Source organism: Sebastes fasciatus, chromosome 2, assembly GCF_043250625.1.
Source record: "Sebastes fasciatus isolate fSebFas1 chromosome 2, fSebFas1.pri, whole genome shotgun sequence".
Lineage (NCBI taxonomy): Eukaryota > Metazoa > Chordata > Actinopteri > Perciformes > Sebastidae > Sebastes > Sebastes fasciatus.
Window position 1 is genome coordinate 35,607,623 of NC_133796.1, and position 21,640 is coordinate 35,629,262.

Consider the following 21,640-nt stretch of genomic DNA (forward strand, 5'->3'; position numbering starts at 1 on the left):
CAGACATGCCCACTTTATGATAATCACATGCAGTTTGGGGCAAGTCATAGTCAAGTCAGCACACTGACACACTGACACCTGTTGTTGCCTGTTGGACTGCAGTTTGCCATGTTATGATTTGAGCATATTTTTAATGCTAAATGCAGTACCTGTGAGGGTTTCTGGACAATATTTGTCATTGTTTTGTGTTGTTATTTGATTTCCAGTTATAAAAATATACATACATATGCATAAAGCAAGCATAATTTGAAAATCTGCCTTTAAGGTACATTTTGAACAGATAAAAAATGTGCAAATAATTTAAGATTAATCACGATAAACTATGAACAATCATGCGATGATCAAGCGTGATTAAATAATTGAATCGATTGACAGCCCTATTTACGATATGATGACAACGACCACAAATGCATCACCATTGGTTGGACAAAAGATAAACTCAAGATCTCCTTACTAGCTATTTATAGAACTTCCAACCGCATCTTCATCAGACGATGACGTTTGCTCTCTTGCCATGGAAACGGTTTAGTTGAGAAAGAACTGAGAAAAGTGAAACTACTATTTCCAAAGTCAAGAATGAATTTAATGCTCAAGATGAACATTTTTCTTAGTCTGAATATAAAACTTGTCAGGTTTGTAGTTCACCGATTCACTTATTTCTTGGAATCCATGTGAATAAGAAGAAGACCATGTGTGAACAATAGGCAAACACTCACTTCGTCTCCTTTAATTTGATGGTTTTTTTTGTATTTTTCATTTTGTTCCCTTCACTTCACTATGAGGATTAAACATCATCATTCGGCTGCTTGTGTAACGTCACCATAGAAACACAATCAAATACCTAATTATGGACTACTGGGAGCATGTACATTAGGCATTGTTTATCTGAACAGCTTTTTAGCTTGGTGGTATTGGACCTTTATTCCAGCAGCCCTATAAAACACCACCACAAATGGGATTCATTAAAACATGCTTTATTGCAGCTCTGGTTGTGCTAAATCCATTTCAGCCCAGTTTTATATGACACAAGTTGCAAAGGGTAACCTGCACCAAAGACCTGAATGGTCCTATATCGCTTGCAAACAAGTATGCATGCATGACACATGATGTGAGTTTAACATTAACCGACATTAGCAGCTCTGCTCCTCGCAGCCTGTCAGTTTAGATAAGACCACACCGGATGCCCTTGGGTCTCCTGCAGCACTGTATCTGTGTTTTAAACACTATTGACAGCCTCAGGAGAACACGGTGGACCAGGTCCTTGAGGAAAGATGGAGCTCTCACACAGACACACATACCAACACAAATATACACTTGCACAAAGACCCACTTGTGCATCAATTGATATGGCTTGATCTGAGTTGTTTCATGTGTGCCCCAGGGACTTCAGCGCTGGTTATCTCTCTGGTGCTCTCTGTCTGCTGGATCAAGCAGGTTTGCCTACACACAGCCACCTGTCTGAACACTCCTCTGATGAGATTACTCACACTGGGATTTGGGCTGTGTTGTTTTGTGCATGTGTTTTGATGTGATACTCTCTTAATGCTGCGAATGAGGGAGGACAGATGTCTCTGTGTGTTTCCGTGCGGATGTGGGTCTGACTGAGAAAATGAAACGCTGGATTTATTTGAAATGCAATGCCTGTTTATTACTACTGTATATACTCAGTGAATTCGAGGAAATTATACAGTGACTGGAGCAAATGTAAATTACTAGATTGAGTGCATTATGCACACATTCAGCTAAATGCATACTTTGAATCTCCACACAAAGAAACTCCCTGCATCTCATTACCCTTCTAAAGCATTTGTTAGACACTCTTAGACAAAACCTGTCTGCTAATCAAAGATACTGGTTAATAATTCTGAATACACTGTGATTGAATATTCACGCATATGCGCAGTTGTTTTAAGCACTTAAGAGACAATATATATTTACTTGTAAGGAGCATTGAAAATGGGACAATCAAAGACAACCCAGTTTCATTTCAGACATTTCATGCTTTTCAGCATTTTCACAAATCAGATTTAAAGCATGATTTTGATATTTGACTCAGATTTAACAACCTCGGAGGGAGTATGAATAGCACGACATTTTAAGGACATTCTGCATGTCATGATATCCCATTTTTGGCTTTTCCCGCCACGGGGTTAACATTGTTAAGTGGCTTTTTGCGTGACATTTAACGCCACGTTATTACCGTGAAACGGTTATGTTGAGGCAAAAAAACTACGGTAACGTAGATAGGTTTAGGCAACAAAATCACTTAGTTAGGTTTGGGAAAAACATCATGATTGGGTTTAAAATAACTACGTAAACTAAGTAAAATACGTACACAAACAATGTAACATCAGTACGGAAAATTTGATATTCGACTCAGATTATCAACCTGGGAAGGTGTATAAATAGCAAGACATTTTAAGGACATTCCATGTCATGATAACGCATTTTTGGCTTTTCACGCCACAGGGTTAACGTTGTGAAGTGGCTTTTTGCATGTCATTTAACTCCACGTCGTTACTGTTAAACGCTTGCAGTTAAGTTTAGGCAACAAAACAGCGATAACGATAATGATAACGGCCACGTCGTTACCGTGAAATACTCGCGGTTATGTTTAGGCAACAAAACCACTTAGTTAAGTTTAGGTAAAACATCATGGTTGTGTTTAAAATAAGTACGTAAACTAAGTAAAATATGTATATAAACAAAGTAACATAAGTACGGAAAACTCGTCATAAACGTCCAGTCACGAACACCCAACATGTTCTCATCCCAACTTGTCACATACGGCTGCTTTGTCACGCCCCTTGGCGTCACTTTAGTTTTAGACAACAAAACCACTTAGTTAGGTTAAGGAAAAAACTACATGGTTGGACTTAAAACTACTACTTAAAGCTGAAGTAGGTGAGATTGGATCAAATATGATTAAAAAGATCAAATATGAATCAATATTCTGTTACTGTAATGCCTATTTCTCTCAAGTGTTTTCAGAATCATCTTGTAGTGCACGGTTTAGCTGTAAAATGAGAAAGTTTGTGACGCCGCCGCCATTGTGAAATCTGGTGAAGGAACGACAAGTTTCGGTCACATGACCGGAGCACAGCCAATAGGAATGCTCTCTCCCTGAATTGACCTGTGATTGGACAAAGTCTCCTGTCACGGGCTAGATTTTCTAAAGCCTGAAAACAGAGCCATGAGGAGGTGCAGAAGTCTAGTTATCTCTCATGAAACTTGAATCACAATATGCTGAAAGGTTATTATGGAATTTTTGCCCAATGATGCCAAAAACATACTGCCTACTGTCACTTTAACTACTACTTAAAAGGAACAGCGGTCTCCTGGATGAAAGCCTTGTGTTTGATGGGCCCATCCACACCACCCTGTGTTTCTTTCGCTCTTTAAACTACGCCACCACAGTCACTCATGCCGCACTTTCCCTGAGCGGTTACTGTTGCCATGGGTTTACATGGTAGTTAATGGAAAGCCTGGTGCCTCTCATGCAGGCGCTAAAGGGTGCCTTGTGTTGCGGTATCACACACCAACGGCCGTGACAGAGCCTCATTATATGACACCATGGGAATGAAAACGGGCTGGTACAGACTACATGGCGTAAAATGACACACCAAAAGCAAGAACAGCGTTGTTATTGCACACGAAATGACTTACAAATTACCGTGTGATTCATACGCCAGTCGGTGAGACCGGGCTTGATGTAAAGACATGTGTCTCAGTCTGGCCCGCTTAAATCAGATTTCATACTGTGTCGTGTATGTGTGTGGGCATGTACGGCGTTGAAATGAGATCTAATTTGCTTTTCACTTACACCCATTGGATACACAGTCTGAGGAAAAAGTAATACAGCTCTCCCAATTTTTACCTGAAAATATGAATTTGTTGGATAATTGAAAGAGGATTTGTCAAAAGCAGTGCAACGTGAATGGATTTTTTTTTTTCTTTTAGGAGTATAATCTGAGAGTGGGAGTCATGTACTGTATATATGTCAGCTACCTGTCACCGTGTTAACATCGTGGGGGTGGTCTTTCATGCATATGTGCCATAGCATGTTTTTACATAATGCGAGATGTGTGTTTGTGTCTGGAAAAGGGAGGAATTTACGGCAACCCCCCCGCTGCTTATTTCCTCCCTGAGGGATTTTTCTTCCCTTCATGTCCATAAATACATGTCCACACTGAAAGCATATTTGTGTTCTTGGGCAGCGTTTGACTGGCAAGCAGCGTAATAACCTTCCAGCTCGGAGGGATTAGCAGCAGAATGCAAATGGCAGATGTGACACATATGCATACATCATGTTTGCAGGTGCGGAGGTTTTCACGCCGCTTGTTCAGAGGTGTGGAGAAGAGATCAGAATCGGTCATGAAGCTGCTGACACCCCATATGGCATGAATGTTTGATGCATTGATGCAGGTATTAATGAAGATGGATGGAGATATTTATAGGCGTAAATTACCATTCTCTGCCAGGATTTCCTCAGACGCGTTGGCAGTGTTTGTCACACGCTGACTAATGCTGCATCTGGATGTCATTTCCTTGTCAATTTGTGAAGTAAAACAAAACATGATTAAGTCAGAGATACCGGTTTGGGTGATCATCGGCCATTATTATATAACAGGAACAGGACTAACGAGAGAGCCACACGGTGTAAATAATGGGAGCCAGTTATCTGCAGTTTTATCTTGTTAACAGCGTGGATATGTTAATCAGCCTGCGACCATTATTTACACACAGTGACATATTGATGCATTAACCATTAACCTGGTACGCTGTTTACCAGAACATGTGTTGAAGTGACACAGTACTTTGCTGTTTAACCACTTTGCTGGCTGTGTGAGCGAAACATTTTGGTTGTAACTTCAGAATTTTCCACCTTCAAGGGTTGGTAAGGATGTCCTAAATGCACTACAGTGTTAAATGAATTGTTCAACATTTTGGGATGTATGATTGATGCCACTTTCATGTTTGTACGGAAAATATGAAGTTACAGCCGGCAGCCTGTTAGCTTAGCTTAGCATAAAGACTGGAAACAGGGGGAAACAGCTAGCCTGGCTCTGTCTAAAGGCAACAAAATCTATTCCGATTTTTTTATACACACTTTTGTGCTAATAGATATAATTTAAGTACAGTAGTGGGATTTAGGGGTGCCAGTAGGTGTATTTTTGCTTTTAACTTTGGACGGTCTTTGTGCTAGGCTAAGCTAACAGGCTGCTGGCTGTAGCTTCATATTTAACCATAGACTGTATATAAGTAGTGGATGTAGTCACCGTGATGTCACCCATTGGTTTGTGAACTACTGTTTTGAAGCCTTGAGTTTGGCATTTTGCCCATCGCCATCTTGGTTTTTGGCCGTCACCATTTTGTTTTTTTTGGAACCAGAAGTGACACGAGAGGGTGGAGCTAAGTACAACCGAACGCTGAATAAGAAATATGTAAGCAACCAAAATATTCTTCCATGAACTGAAAACACACTGTGAAAGGGTTAAAAGTTGTAAGACGAAAACACAGACAACTCCCAGACCGGACAACGCCGTGGTAGACACCTGTCAATCACAAGGTAGCCGCGCCCTAAAGCATCCCCTGCTTTATGATCTATTTGACTCTAAATGGGACCATAATTTACTAAATGAACATCATGCTGTATTGAAGAAGACTTGAAACTAGCGATTGAGACCATAAACTCATGTGTACAATGTTTACTGAGGTAATAAATCAAGTGAGAAGTAGGACCATTTTCTCATCGACTTCTATACAATCAGACTTCTGTTTGCAACCAGAGGAGTCGCCCCCTGCTGGCTGTTAGAAAGAATGCAAGTTTAAGGTACTTCAGCATCGGCTTCACTTTTCAGACCCGGAGGTTGCCCACTTTATTTAACGTACAGACATGAAAATTGTATCAATCTTAGCAGAAAGACAGTGGTATCGATCCTCTCATGTAATTCTTGGCAAATAAGCAGATTTAAAAAAATGTCAAGCTATGAACTTTAAAAGTAATTGAAAACAATCAAATATAAAATGTCAAAACAGTGCTAGATATCAGATGCACAGAAGAAAAAAAGAAATAGGTATGTTTTTCTACTCAGGGGAAACACAATGTGTGCAGAGCAGTGTACAGGGGCAGAACAAAATTATATCATTAACTGAGAAAGGCTTTTCAATTTGAAGTAATTAAATCCTCAGTGCACACACAGTTTCATATGAGGGTCCATCATGTCCTTTGTTGTTACTGCTGTAACATCTCTTTGTTGATGCAGTTGGTGTTTCACACATTTTCTCGTGGCTTCCCTCACTGCTCTCTTTGACATATTAAAATATTGTGGTTTTATTTTGACTGATGCAGCAGCAGTTTGGTCACGGATGATTTGGCCTCTTCGGTGCTCCTTTGTAAATCAACATGCTGATTACCAGACCTCTCTTATAGCTCATAAATGCTACTCAGCACTAATCTTGACTTACTTTTGAGCTAAATTTTTAATAGTGATTAAGTTACTTCAAGATCCCTGTTTATAGCATTTGTCTGCCTCTCTTATTATACTGTATGGCTGTCACAAATAATGCACAATGCTGCTTGGTCCCTGAAAAGCAAGGGGACAGCTCTGCATGCAGCAACTAAAATGTATTAATAATTTAAGACTCTTTGTTCACTGTTTGAGTCGGTGTTTGTAGTGTAATGACACATTGACAGGCCTTCTTTAAATATACATGCGAGTTATGCTCATGTAAGGTATTTATTAAGGCTCGATCTGTGCGTTGTTACTTGTGTTGTCTCATTTGAGAACATGAGGAGACACATAGCTGCCTGATAACAACTTTAAGCCCAATTAGTTTTCTTTCTGTGGAGGCTGTAACAAATGTATGAATAATTAAAGTTCAATTTCCTCAGATCACCTTCCCTGATGATAGGTAATTTACCTTTAGGCTGTCCGAACCAGCACCAAAACAAAAAGTAAAAGATGTCTTTTTATCCTTTCTTATACCCAGGCTGAGTGTCTGGTTGATCCCACCATCAACCGCCACTAAACAACAACAACAGTGACACAAAAAGGAAACAAAGTTCAGACGACAGTTTCAGTTTTCGGGATAAAGCTGACATCTTTCTTTATGACATTTCTGTCTTATCTGTGACTCCCACAAGCAATTGTGTTCCTATTGAAGATATAAATCTTTAAAAACAAGTTTCAAATATATAAGTCTAAGTATATAAGTTTAAATGTCCTGCAAACCCTCACACTTTTTTCATTTATGGCTGGACTGACTTCAGATTAAAGTTGGGTCTGGCTGTAATGGGAATTGGCCGTGGCATTTGTTGCCAATATGAAAAAAATAGTTTGACAAAACAATCCCAATTTACAACCAGTTCTCACTCCCAACTCGTCAAATACCGCCGTTTGGTAAGTGCCCCTCGGCATCGGAAACTGATGCATGGAGGCATCCTTTAGCAACAGTACGTGACAAACCGTGCTTTCAACTAAAACCAATATAAACCCACCTGTGGCGTTATTCGACGGTCAGAGCAAGTGACTTAGTATTGATAGTGTGATAGTCCACTAAGGGCTGGTGGTAGGGGTGGCAAACGGGTCAAACAAACAAAAGACTTGCAACCAGGAGACCACTGTTTGTGTCTTGTGTGAAACTAAAAGTAACATTGACTTATTTTGTCACGTCAGTCGTTAGTCACGTGACTTGTTAGTATCGTTAGCCCCGTGAGTTACGTGAGTCGCTAGTCAGTGAAGTTAACGTCAACCACGACCGTTTCATAACCCTACCTAAGTGGTTGTGTTGCCTAAACCTAACTTCCTGTGAAGTTTATTTTGAAAGGACGCTACGCATGTAACGTGCGTATATTGACACGCCGCCGCTGGTCCGTCCAAAAGTAACCCAAGAGCGGTACCCCGTGCGTCGCTCTCCGATGCAGAGGGGCGCTGAACAAGCGGCGGTATTTCACGAGTCGGGAGTGAGAATGTGTTGCAAATTAAGGTCCAACTACTACCTATTTCTGGAGATTTCAACCTGATGAACCTGAGAGGGTGGATTTTTTCTCATGAAGATGCTGTTAACATGGAAGCTCAGTAGCTGTAATTATTTTAATTACAATTCTTCAATACTGCATTAACAGATTTTTTTGGCCAGTGTAAACAAACTGTGATCTCAACACAGACTGATCAACTTATAAAGTTTATATGGAGAACTTATTTTATTTACACACCGAGCAGACACAGAAGAACATTATCAGTCATTTGAAATTGTTTCTCTAATATTCACTCTTCTTTTATCTCTGTTTTGGATCTTCACCAACTCTTGAGGGAAATATCTGGCTCTTTGGCTGCTAAATGCTCCACTCACACTCTGTTCACCAGCTATAAAGCTAACTTGTCTGTCTGTTGTGTGGTGTTGGACGGCGCTATATGAACTCTCAGAAATGGAGGACCAACTGTTGAATTGTGGCAACAACACAAGTCTTTATTTAAAGTGTCCATCTTTCTTTTTTCTTTGTGAATTTTCAGTGCAAAGTAGTGCAAAGGCTAACATCGCTAATTCTTCCTGCCATTGCCAGCCATGTTTGTTTACATTAAAGTCACGTTTGATTGCAAGACATTTTGCGAGATTCAGGTTTTTTTTTTTTGAGTCGGGACTCTTGTTGTTCATGAATGAATCTGTTAGTGTGTGGTGTGATGTTTTGGCCAAGTCGTTACTCAACACACACTATAGGAACAAAACTTAAGTTTTTCAAATATGTCGTTACATGTGGGGTCTCTCGCATTTTCAACATCTGTTAAGATTTGAAAAATCTTTTAGTGTAGGCCAGCCTTAACCAAATTGTTTTGTTGCATAAACCTAACCAAGTTGTTTCCTGTGAAGACGGACGTTTATTTTGAAAAGACTGTATGCATGTAATGAGCGGAAATGGTTGAAACATGTTGCTGGACATTTGTCACGAGTTGCTGGACATTTGTAGAAATGCATGAAAAACTAAGAATAACTTTTCGTAAGATATCATATGAACCTTTGCATGAGGATACGTCGTCACATTACACAGTCATTTCATCAGTTGATAACATAAACAGTTTGATAAGAACAGCTTTAAGCTCCATAAAAAGATAGTAAGTGGATCTTAAATTTGGATTGTTTTATCAAACAACTATGTCTCAAGTCAGGAATAAATATTCTTGCTTAAGAACAATATCGAATCCCGAGCCTTATCCTTTAAACATCGATGACGTAACACAATGTGTTAGCTGTTAGGAGTAATTTCTACTTTAAGCCACAAATGTAGCCTGCTTCAAGCCAACAGCAGGGATGTATCTTCGCCTTTGTACACAGGTTTACAAAACACTTGTCTCCATTTCTGTTTTCTTCTTTACACAATGAGTGCAGGTAGGCGTAGAGCCATTCTTTTCCGTCGCCCACATCCCAACTCTTTGCATATGCAGTGTATCTGTTTGGCTGTGAGCGTGGTGTACATCGTAATTACATTTCACCGTGTCGTGTTACTCAACTACAGACATCAATTGGCTCATCCACATGATGAACAATAGGTTGGCTCACATGCTTTTCATGGTTACTTAATTGTTTTGTGTCACCTCATGTAAAATCCCCTTGTTGAATAGATGTATTAATTAAATCTTTTAGTTAACAGCTTTAATGAATGCTAAATCATTGTACGAAGGTATTAAGTCACCACATTCAGTCACACTAATGGTAACCCAGGTGTGACTCATTAATTTTTCACTCTCGGGCTTTGTGGATTTATATTATTCATTCATGACGGTAAATGTGTCAGTTAATTTTTAAAATTCATGAGTCATTTACAATATTAGCCGTTTGGTAACAAAGTCAGGATGTCTTTGTCAGCATCACGGCGCTCCACACATTGTTACCCTGCGATTGATTTTAGTGCAGTCTGACCTAAAGAGTGGTTTGACTCCTGGGAGGGAAATGTCAGTTTACTGGTCCAAAGCCAAATATCTCCTCAACTATTGGATGAGCTGCCATGAAGTTTGGTATTTATGATCCTCAGTGGTGGAAGAAGTATCGGATCATTTACTTAAGTATAAAAAATACTCCACCACAAATAAATCCACATTTTACATACAGTAAGTAAAAGTATGTAATAAATGATGCAATAAAAGTACTCAATATGCTGAATGGCTTTTGTTATATCATGTTATATTTTCATATGATAGGTCATTGTTTTTGATGCATTAACATGCAAGTATAAAGGCCCAGACACATCAACCTGACATTAAAGAGTTGCGTCACCTCACGTCACCTTTATCTTGGCCAAAAAGTTGCACTCGAACACACCGCAAAGACTATAGCCAACGGCCAACTACCACGTACATTCTGTGCCTGCGTGAGAGGAAATAACTCTCCATACTAGCAGATAGCAGTAGTCTGTATTCGTCATTCAAAAAGGGAAACCGGAACACCGATGACTTACGGATATACACGCCGTTGTTATGACATGTACATGAAACAAAGCGGCGTTTGGCAACCATTTTCGCACCACTCTCTCTCACCACTTAGCCTCATTCCAGATGGCAATATCGTTGTGAAAATATCCGTGTATTGGACTGATCAGATGAAGATGAAGATGAAAAATGAGAAGAGCCTTTTGTGTTTGCCCTCTTGACTTTACTTGTTTACTTGCTTTCCTCACTTCTGTTTCTCTTCTCGTGCACTGATTTGTTTAAGCTGAACAGCCAATCAGAGTGATTTCTCTCACCGACGGGCGCCACCGCTGATTCAACATGCTGAATCGGCGAAAACCCTCAGACACTGGCAGACTAGAGCTGACGGTGCGGGACACACCGAAAAAACAAGACCGACGTATGCTCACTGACGGCCCCAAATTGTCCGAGGCCATACGTCGGCTTGGTGTGTCAGGGCCTTTAGGCTACTTAAATGAAGCAAGCCAATAGGAATGCTCTCTCAATGAAATGACCTGTGATTGGTCAAAGTCTCCCGTCACAGGCTATATTTTTTAAAACCTGAAAACAGAGCCATGAGGAGGTGCAGAAGTCTAGTTATCTCTCAGAACACTTGAATTACAATATGCTGAAAAGTTATTATGGAATTTTAGCCCAATGATGCCAAAAATATACTGCCTACTGCAGGTTTAATGGGATCTATTGGCAGAAATGGAATATAATATTAATATGTATGTTTTCTTTAGTGTATAATTACCTGAAACTAAGAATCGTGTTTTCGTTTCGTTAAGTTAATATTTACATACGGAGTGGGTCCTCTTTACAGGGCTCTTTGATCTCAATGAGACTTCATCATTAAATAAAGTTGAATCTATTATGTTTGACAACTACATGCTAAATGTATGCTATGAACAGATTTAGATTTCTTTTCTATTTTTTCTTTAGGTTGGGTAAACACAGTCGAGGTCATCCCGGATGCGGCACATTCAAAGATAAATTCACTTTTCTGTTCTATTGTCACTTTGCATCAACATTACATTAAAGATTTAGAGGTTTTATAATACTTAACATACAAAAGGATTGTTACTAGAACCCTTTGTTGTATCATCTCATTGTGTTTTGAAGATACTGAGAGACTTACAATAGATATAATATGCTCTTATAACAGTTATATTTTAGTATATTATATTACCATTTCCACTAGAATGCTTTTACATAATTTATTTATTATTTGATTTTGTGTTTTCCTTTTTTATTAACTCAGCGACGCTGGTCTCTGTTTTTACAAAACAAGTTGTCGGTATCTTGATGCATCTATTTTTGTTTTATTGTCCATAAATCTCAATTTTGTCAGTGAAGCGAATCGTAAATCCCTCACGAGCCGGCTCGGTTGGGTAAAACATGTTTATTTCCCATCAGAGCTGTTGTTATTTATCTTCATGGCTCTGATTCCTCAATGATCGTTGGTGTCACGCTGTTGTGAAAATGTGCTTTCAGTCGGCTCATGTGCCTCGCACACAGCTGTGTTTTCTAAAGTGACATCTTGATGGCAACAGAGCCTGGCAAATTATTAAACACTAGTCACGATGGGATATTCTGGTCTGCACATTATTCATGGACAGAAAATGGCAGGAAATGTGCAGACTTGCAGTAAAGCAACTTTTTAAGGTGGTTTGGGAGGAGTTAAAGGAATACTTCACCCACAAAATGACCATTTGTATGCACAGACTCGTAGCACGCCTTCACAAGCATGAGACGCAGTGGCAGAAGTGTTTTAAATAGTACAATTTTGGCAAAAATGCATGTGTTTGTGAAGCAGTGAGCATACGACTGGATAAATGAGACTTGGATTATACTGCACGAGTTGTGTGAGAGATTCTAAACAGAAGCTTTGATATAATTTTGTCGTTATTAAACCTGGACCGCATTTACTTCAATTCATCAAAGATTTACTCCGTTTTTGTCAGCTTTGGGATTCTCCGTTCACCGGCAGAACCAAAGCAGACGTTGCAGCTAAACTCCCCAGCTCAATAGCTCAGGTCACAATATGGTTAAATGAGTGCTGCCTCCAACTAAATGTGTCTGAAACAGTCAGCGTGTTCTTCTGCAAAACAAATAGTCCTGCTAGTGAGCCTCACGTACTTGTAGCAGGTGAACAATTACAGGTTGTGAGTGAATTTATAATATCTTGGGGTGTTGATTGACTCCCCGTTAAGTCACGTTTAAACAGTTCAATCTTGCAAATTTCCGATTCATTAGAAATCCCATGTCTACTGAGGCTGCTGAGATTTTTCTACATGCTGTGATTTTTACTCATCTGAACTACTGTTTAACAAACATGGTCTCAGGCCAACTTGGTAAGGTGGAGCCACTTGAATCACTATACAAACAAGCACTCAAAACACAAGATAAAAAATCACAGCACTTTCATCACTGACCAAAAATATCCAATTTTAAGTTGGGATGACCTAATAAAATATGTGAACATGTGCGTGGTATACAGAGTCATCCATGACTTAGCTCCACTGCCACTTGTATGTAGCCAATGTCAACAGAAGAACCGTTACTAATTGTGTCACTAGGGGATCTCTCTCTAGTATATTTGGACAATTTTTCGCGCTCCATTCTCCAGAGGTCGTTCGCTCGCTAGGAAGAGGTGTAAGAGGAGATCACACTTTTTGTTGCAGAAAAGAGCCTTTAGCCAGTCACTGTCAGAGGTTCAAGAGAGTGGAATATAATTCCATTTTACATCAGACAACTAAACACCTATAGATCTTTCAGGACCCAATTAAAACAATAGATGACTAATACATGTCAGCACTAAACTCTCTTTTTGCTGCTGCTATTTATGTCCTGTTTGTCTGCGGTGTTGTTTTATATGTATAAATGTCACTGCTGCTTCTATTACTTTTAACAACGGTGTCATTTTCAAACATTTAAACTGCATGCCATTTTATGTTTTTGTTGTGATGTATTTTAGGAAGACTTTTAAATGTCCTATTTTTGTTTTGGTGTTTTTAAGGAGGTCTTTTGTAACACCTTGAGCAGGGAATATAGGTGAAAAATAACCTTTTAGCTAATTCTGGTATTCTTTATACCATATGTATTTATTAATTTCTCAAATTAATTTTAAGGGTGAAGTAGTCCTTTAAGGTGCCACTTTTGCACAAGTGATTTGATAGGATGAAGCTGTTTAATGGCTGTTTTCAATGTAAAATTCAAGCTTTAACAATGTGCCTTTCATTTCTTGATCCATGTCACAGACTAAGGATGACTAACATTGGATTTTTTAGGCTGATACAGATTTGACAGTACTAAAAATAACAACATCTTGTTATATGTTAATATTTTAAATGACATTTTTTGTCTCAAGATATCAAACAGTTATCTTGGGAAATGGTCTTAAGAATAAATATAATCACCATGAGAGATTTGAGACCTTGCGAAAACAGAAGCAATGAGTTGTGATCAAGAGAAAAAAATGACAATTAAGATGTGATATAGAGATAAGTACTTCAAAAATATTAGCAATGAAAGCTGCTCTTGCCGTCTTCATCACTGTAAATATTACCATCATGAAAGCACATAATGGACGCTTCGTTGAATCGTGACGCTGTAACCTTGATTTATAGCCTCCTAATAATGTCCAAAGAGAAAACAGGTTGCCATGAAACAGACATAAAGTCTGAAAACTTTAAATAGCATCATGTTAAAAGCGTGAGCTGAAATGAATGTGGTTGCATAAGCTCAAATTCTACCAGACAAACAGCTCTAAATAATTTGTCTTGTGGAAAGCCATTCTCATATGCTCATATTGCTGCTCTGTGCGCACTGCAGTTATCCTTGTAGCCTGTTTTGTCATTTAGTGGAGATATTCAGAGGAGACTCATATTGCTGCTTTAAACAAGGGAAAGCCAGCCAGACTCCTACTCCTTTATGACTGCATGGAGACCAGAATGCAGCACAGCGCACTTTGTGTATCTGACTGAGCACGTCAGTCCGTTTATATCCTTTCTTCACATCACAGCGATTCATAAAGTACTTTAATATGCGCCCCCTAAACCTTTTGTCTTAACAGAGATGAATTTCATCATGTTGTGTATCGTGTTTCCTTGCTGCAGCTAAAACCCCTTTTTTTTCCTAATCTACATGCTGAGGACATCAAAGCTGCCGCCACCCGTGGGGTGCCACTGTACGTTGGCTTTGTTTGTGTGCTGGTGTGTGTGTGTGTGTGTGTGTGTGTGTGTGCTTGAAGCGGGGGTAGAGATTTGTTGTGTGTGGCGGTGGATATGTTAGGTCAGGGGATTACACAAATGACTCGCAGTAAGGTGTTTTGCTTCGTGGCGTCAAACAGTATGTTAACGACAATCCACTTAGAGACATTTAATGAGTTTCCTGCGTGTATACATAACTATATATAAGAAGTGGACGTAGTCACCCATTGATTTGTGGACTATGGTTTTGAAGCCTGAAGGAGTGCGGCATTTTGGCTGTTGTCCAATTGTTTTTTTTATTGGAGTTAAGTACAACTGAACGTTGAATAACATGTTTTTAGGCCACCAAAATGTTACAATTAACTTTCGTGAACTGAAAACACACTGTGAAAGGGTTAAAGTCTAAGACAAAAATATGGACAACTCCCAGACCGGACAACGCCGTGGTAGCGACCTGTCAATCACAAGGTAGCCCCGCCCTAAAGCATCCCCTCCTTTATGGTCTATTTGACTCTAAATGGGACCATAATTTACTAAATGAACATCATGCTGTATGGAAGAAGACTTGAAACTAGCGAATGAGACCATAAACTCATGTTTACAATGTTTACTGAGGTAATAAATCAAGTGAGAAGTAGGCTCATTTTCTCATAGACTTCTATACAATCAGACTTCTTTTTGCAACCAGAGGAGTCGCCCCCTGCTGGATATTATAAAGAATACAAGTTTAAGGCACTTCAGCATTGGCTTCACTGTTCAGACCTGGAGGTAGCTGCATGACGTGAAAATGTTGGCAGATGGTGTCAATTACTGGCATGTAATTGACATATAGACCATTTAGAAGTTGTAAACATTCTAAATGGGTCACAGTTTATTTCTTGTTGCAGTGTATGTGAATGACATAAGCTGACAGGAAGTAGACATGAACCCAAGCTGTTGCCTAGCAAAGCAATTCAGTTGAAACAGTCTATAAGTGGGATAAACCACATGCTGTATAAATATGTGACACATACATTATGCATGGTGATTCAGCAATATGGTTCATCCATGTGTCATATTTGTAGAGAAAACAGGATCAGCTTTACTGTGGGTCTATAGGTACATCAATCTGTTTTTATGCACATTTTCAATTTGCATAAAAAAAAGAGATGGATGGAAACATAAAAAAATGGAAAAATTTAAAAACTAGAATACCGCCGGTAACATACATACCAGTTGTATTCCTCTGCCAACAAGTCAAGTTGAAGTTTGCATCCATGTCCATTCAAAATCTCATCACTTCATCATTCTATCCCATTAGACATTTCACAGAAATGTCATAATTAGCGTATGAATTCTTGACTTATGGCCAAAAACGTGTCTTGCGAGGTCATGGTGACCTTTGACCACCAAAATCTAATCAGTTCATCTTTGAGTCCAAGTGGACGTTTGTGTCCAATTTAAAGAAATTGCCTCAAGGCGTTCCTGAGATATCGAGAATGGGAAGGATGGACAAACAATCCAAAAACATAACTCCTCCGGCCACTGCTGTCGCCGGAGGAAACAGCTTTTACACTTGGCTGAGGTGGAAAAGTTGGTGTATTGCTAAAATCAAAATGCGACAAAAACAAAATGTGACAAAGTGCAATCGAAAAACAGACTTAGTGACTTGACGTAAACCTTGACGTATGTGAAGCTTCACTGAAGAGATGAAAAAATAGTGGCAGACGCAATCAACAGATCCGTGTGGAGCGATGAGGAGACTATAACCTTCCTCAAATGAATACATGAAACAAACATACATTTCATATTTCCATCACGCTTTTCTACATTGTTTCGTTTGACAGGCGCTCTTTTAATTACGTCATCTTTTCGTGCCCTCTTCTTCTGTAATAGTTAAATGGCGCCTGACTGGAGAATTAGCCAACTCCAACTCTTTGGGCCAATCCCAGTGCCCCCCCCAAAAGGCTTTAAGTTGTCACCTGGTAAATGCTTGAGTGTGAGAGGCTGCAAGGGCTTGGAATGGTATACTGTAAATACAAACGGGACAGCACTTTGTGGTGACATATCACGTTACCTTGACGACCCCAAAACATGTCACGTACAACTGTGCGTTTTTATTTTACGTTTTTTACTGCCTGATTTGAACGTCTTCCTCGCTCTTGTCTTATGAGATGAGAGGTTGCCTGCTGGTCAAATAATCAATTTAATTCCATTCATCGTTCATTTATTGTTTATTGTCAAAACTTAAGCATCATTAAGCAAAATTAAAAGAAATGTTTGATGAATAAACCAGGTGTGTAATATAGTCTAATTGCATTCCTCTGATTTCATGTGTATTTTATGGACCATCTTAAATCGTTTATGTTTCTGTGTAAATTTAATCTGCAAGGAACACTCATCCTTTTTTTTTTTTTTTGCCTCCGGGCTTCCCCTGGTAACCCCATGTTTAACGTCAAATCGCTGTGAATTGTGGGTAATTCCCTCGGAAAGTGTTCATGAAGAGTTCAACGGCCCAATCCTAATGTCCCCCCTACGGCCTTAAGCCCTGAACCCTCAGGGACTTAACTGACATCATCTAGTAAATGGTTTAGTGTAAAAATATGATAAATGTTATAACTATGAATTGGACAGCACTTTGCGGAGACATGTCAAGTTACCTTGCCGATGCCAATTGTGGGTTTATATTTTACGTTTTAACTATCTGATTTGAACGTCTTCCAGGCTCTTGCCTTATGAGACGAGAGTTAACTGTCGAATAATCAATTTACTTGTTTTTGTCAAAACAGCATCATTAAGCAATATTAAAAGAAATGTTTGATGAATAAACCAGGTGTGCAATATAGTCTAACGCAGCATTCCTCTGATGTTATGTGTTTTTTATGGACCATCCTATATCCTTAATGTTAATGTTTCTGTGTAAATTTAATATGCAACACCAAACACCCATGTGCCGTCCTCTCTGTTTACCTTTTTTTTTTGCCTCAGGGCTTCCCGTGGTAACCCCATATTTGGCGTCACATCGCTATGAATTATGGGTAATTCCCTCAGGAAGAGTCTGCTGAAGTTCAAAATGTCTGCGAGAGAGTCGGTAGTGGATGGATACACATTAATTAGCATTTTCTTCTGCCAATATTTTAGTCAATTCGGTTAAAATTTGTGCTACCTTTGAATGGAAACCTACTTAATGAGAACCATGTTTTTGTCTATGGGGTTGTTAACTCATAGGCTAAATGAAATGATCAAAAAATATGGTGGTTAGTCCTTTTTTGCTTGTTGACCTGCATTTGCAACAGTCTCACGACAGTTTGTAAAATGTGTACACAGACACCAATTTCCCTTTTTTTCGTTACGCTCAGCACGACTTTCAACAACGTATTTCTCTTGCTTTTTCCTATGAATGTCCAACAACACCTGTCAATTTCCGCTCCAGTCTTTTTAAAATAAAACTACTTAGTTAGGTTTAAGAAAAGAACGACTTGGTTAGGCTTAGGCAACAAAACTACTGAGTTAGGTTTAGAAAAAGATCGTGGTTTGGGTTTCAATAACACCGGAAGTGCCGTAACTTAAGTACAGAAGTTAGGTGACAAAAGGATTTAGATAGTTTTAGGAAAAGATTGACTAGGTTAGGTTTAGGAAGCAAAACTACTTAGTTAGGTTTAGGAAAAGATCGTGGTTTGGGTTATAATAACTCCGAAAGTGCCGTAACTTAAGTATGGAAGTTATGTGGCAAATAAATCAACGTTGACTTCTGGTTTCACACGAGACACGAACACCTCGCCCTCCTCGGTGAAGGTCCTGTGTTTTTGAGCCACCCATCCACCTCGACCTCCTCCTTACACGGCGTTCCCCTCTCTTTATACTTCCCGGTTCATAATTTCATGGATTACATACAAAATGATTTCGTGCTGAACATCTCGAAAAAAAAAAGTGAAAATCGTGTCTATGTACACGAATCAATAAATTACATTTTGTGACTATTTCAAGAACTGCTGTGCGACTGAACTGGCATTTAACCCATGATATTTTTGTATATGCTGTGGATGCTCTCAAATTCCAAAATCATTTTGATACTGCCTTGTGTCCAGTAATCTCTCTGGGCCGAAACCCCATTAACCCAACAGCCGTGCATGCTCTTTTCAACCATGTCAGTCAGTCAGTCAGTCAGTCACATTCATACTCTCAGGCTGCCGCCTCCGCGGTCTGACAAAAATACATGGCAGGAGACAGAAACGAGATCCATTAAATACTTGATGCAGCCATGAACAAAGTCAGTACCTTTGCAGCTCTGAAACCTCCCCGGACTCATAAAGCCAGTGACCCAGATCGCCACGAGGTTGCAGAGAGCATGCAGTTATTTTGTGTGAATGTCAGCAGCAGTGTGTGCTTCCCAGTACACTCGACACACTTTAGGTGAGTTGTTTGTAGGGTGGAAAATCTGTGGGAAAGTGTGGCAACATGGATGCGGTACGACCCAAGTCCGAGTCCAGAGGGAGAGAGGAACATGACTGAAGCCAAGCGTGCAGAGAGCAGCCTGGGTTGTGCACAAGAACAACCTTTGCATATGGAATGAGTTCCAGGCAGGAGGCAGAGAGGAGGAGGAAGCACTAGCGCAAGAGCAGCAGGCTTCTGAGCATTACTGCTATGTTAACAACACACCAGGTTTTCTGTGCGCCTGTGTGCATCGTGTGTGTGTGTGTGTATGTGCGAGTGTTATCTGCTAGATGGTAGGGTATGATTTGCCGTGTGCACGAGGGAGGATGGGGCTGCGAGACACTGATTGGTTGCGCTCCCTCGTAGGGTGTGGCCAGAATATGAATGACTGCTCTTGCCTTTCGCGCTGCCAGGTTTTGGGGACAGTAACCGAGGAGGGATGGGGTGTTTGAGATTGTGCGTGCGGAGGGGAGAGCATCGGAGCTTGTGAGAGAAGAGAGGAAAGAAAAGGGGAGGAGGGGGGACAGAGAGAGAAAGAGAACAGGGGGCTTGTGAAGAGAAAGAGGGAGGGAGCTTTAGGCAGCGAGACTGGACTACCGCTCAAACACTGCAGTCTTTCTTTTGCTTCTCTGAGGAAACTGACTTTCTCTTCTCCCTGGCCGTCTCTCCTTCTCGCTTTATTCTTCTCTCGCTGCTTGGCTATGACCCCGGTGGACACCTTGATCTCTTTGCCCACCTAGAGAAGATGCTGTAGCCGAGGAAGGAGAGACGAGAAGACGGGGACACCGCACACTTTGCCTCACTGATGAGAGTCTGGGAATTAATTAGCCGCCGTCAGCACAGAGGGGGGAGCGCAGTGTGAGGTGCAGGAAGAGGGAGTTGAAGAGGGCGAATTGCTAGATGTGTGAAGAGCAGGCTGTGGAGGAGAGGCTCAGTAACCCCTAGACACTTTTCAGAGACAAAAAGGACAAGTTAGGGCAGCAGCAAGAGGAGGGGGGGCGGGGGGGACTGGGCAAGACAGGAATTCAACAGGGACACTAATTCAAGAAGCCAAAGAATGGTCCGCTCACATGCGTTATTCATCCTTTCATGCATCTTCGCACATTCATAACACCATCCTTCCCTCTCATCTCCTTTTTTTTTTGCATGTCAGCAAAAGCACATCGACGGCCACAACCACATGCCGAACACTCTTAGACCAGAGCGTAGCATTTCATTCTCAGCGGATGTGTGACTGAGTAAAAGAAGTTGATTGGCCGAATCAGGGGTGCCATTACCTCCCAGCCGAGAGCACCTGCTCAGGAATTTCTCATGAGACCAGGTAGGACGTTTCTGGATCATTTGGCCAGCCTAGAGCAGCTGGAGAGGTCGAGCCGGATCCCTCCGGTCGTTCACCTGATTGAACCGTTACGAGATGAAACTGCAAACCAGTTTATCTCTGCGAGCATGACACCTGTGTTTGAGCGATTACAGAGAGGGAAACAGGGATGTGCAGATGTGCGTGTGTGTGTTGGGATTATGTCCTAAATACACAGAATTACACAAGTGTTGCGGCAGGATTATGCAAAGTCTCCTGGTGAATATAGTGGCACTATAGGATTAAAGAGAGAGAAGTCAAGTGAATGGCAGCACAATATCTTCCACAGATTAAGTCAGATCAAGTGTGATCCCACCTGGGGTGAAATTAAATCAGCCTTTCCAGGGTTTGATAGGGGGTTGTAACAATTGAGGTAAACTGGGGATAGGTTTGAAATCCATCTCTCAGTGCTCAGTGGAATAACTTCTGGTCCCTCGGTGTGGACTTTTCTGAGACCCGAAGTGCACAGAGTGACTATTAAAGGCTCATCACAGCTTCCATAATGAGACGCTCGAGCACAGACGAGACTCCGTACCGGCGCAGTCCGTCTCTGGACAGCAAGCCCGACACGCCGCCGTTCACCTCTGGGTTTCACCGCTTCAGCGGGGAGTTTGAATACAAGCGGCCGCCGTTTGCGTTCGGCTTCCACACGACAAAAGGGCCGCAGACGACCAAGGGGCGCTACGCCCAGGGGAAGAAGTATGTGGTGTTTTACCTGGACCTCTCCTTCATATTCCTCCTAGAACTGCGGCGCTGCAGGATGGCCGAGGGTTGCATGATGGCCCTGCGATATGGAATGGTCTTCTTCAACCTCCTCTTCTGGGTGAGTCCTTTATCTTATCTCTGATTAAGTGTGACTTTTAGGGGGGTGTTTGTTTGGCAGGAAGTGTTCTGCTTTCTTGACTTCTTGCATGCTCTGTTACTCATATTTTTCTCATCTTGTTTAGCTCTGAGTGATGTGAGGAGGGGTGTGTGTGTGTGTGTGTGTGTGTGTGTGTGTGTGTGTGAGAAAGAGACAGATCATGCATTTAGATCATGTGCACAAAGGCAGCTGTGTGGGTGAGTTGAGCTTTTTCTGCTCCCTATACAGTACTTTAAGTGTGGGTGTATGCTGTGTTAAGCTTTGGCATATTTGGAGCTTGTATTATGTGTACTCTGGTTAATCACAGTGTTACCGGTTGTGCTGTAATTCCTCACCTACCTCTGCTTTGCCC

The 21,640-nt window shown here is 40.7% G+C and overlaps 2 protein-coding genes across 8 annotated transcripts in view; both read left to right on the top strand.

Moving 5' to 3' along the window:
- The window catches only part of LOC141759697 (casein kinase I), a 407,488-nt gene that overhangs the window by 262,633 nt on the left and 123,215 nt on the right, over positions 1-21,640 (top strand). The gene's annotated exons all lie outside the window — the stretch shown is intronic.
- Positions 1-21,640, top strand: part of tspan4a (tetraspanin 4a) — a 192,069-nt gene that overhangs the window by 20,947 nt on the left and 149,482 nt on the right. For 2 of the 4 annotated variants that reach the window (XM_074622065.1, XM_074622074.1), the window contains exon 2: positions 21,170-21,249. In XM_074622065.1, the coding sequence (XP_074478166.1) occupies positions 21,187-21,249 (63 nt within the window). In that variant the 5' untranslated portion in view covers positions 21,170-21,186. The other 2 variants (XM_074622059.1, XM_074622050.1) reach the window with 2 other exon arrangements.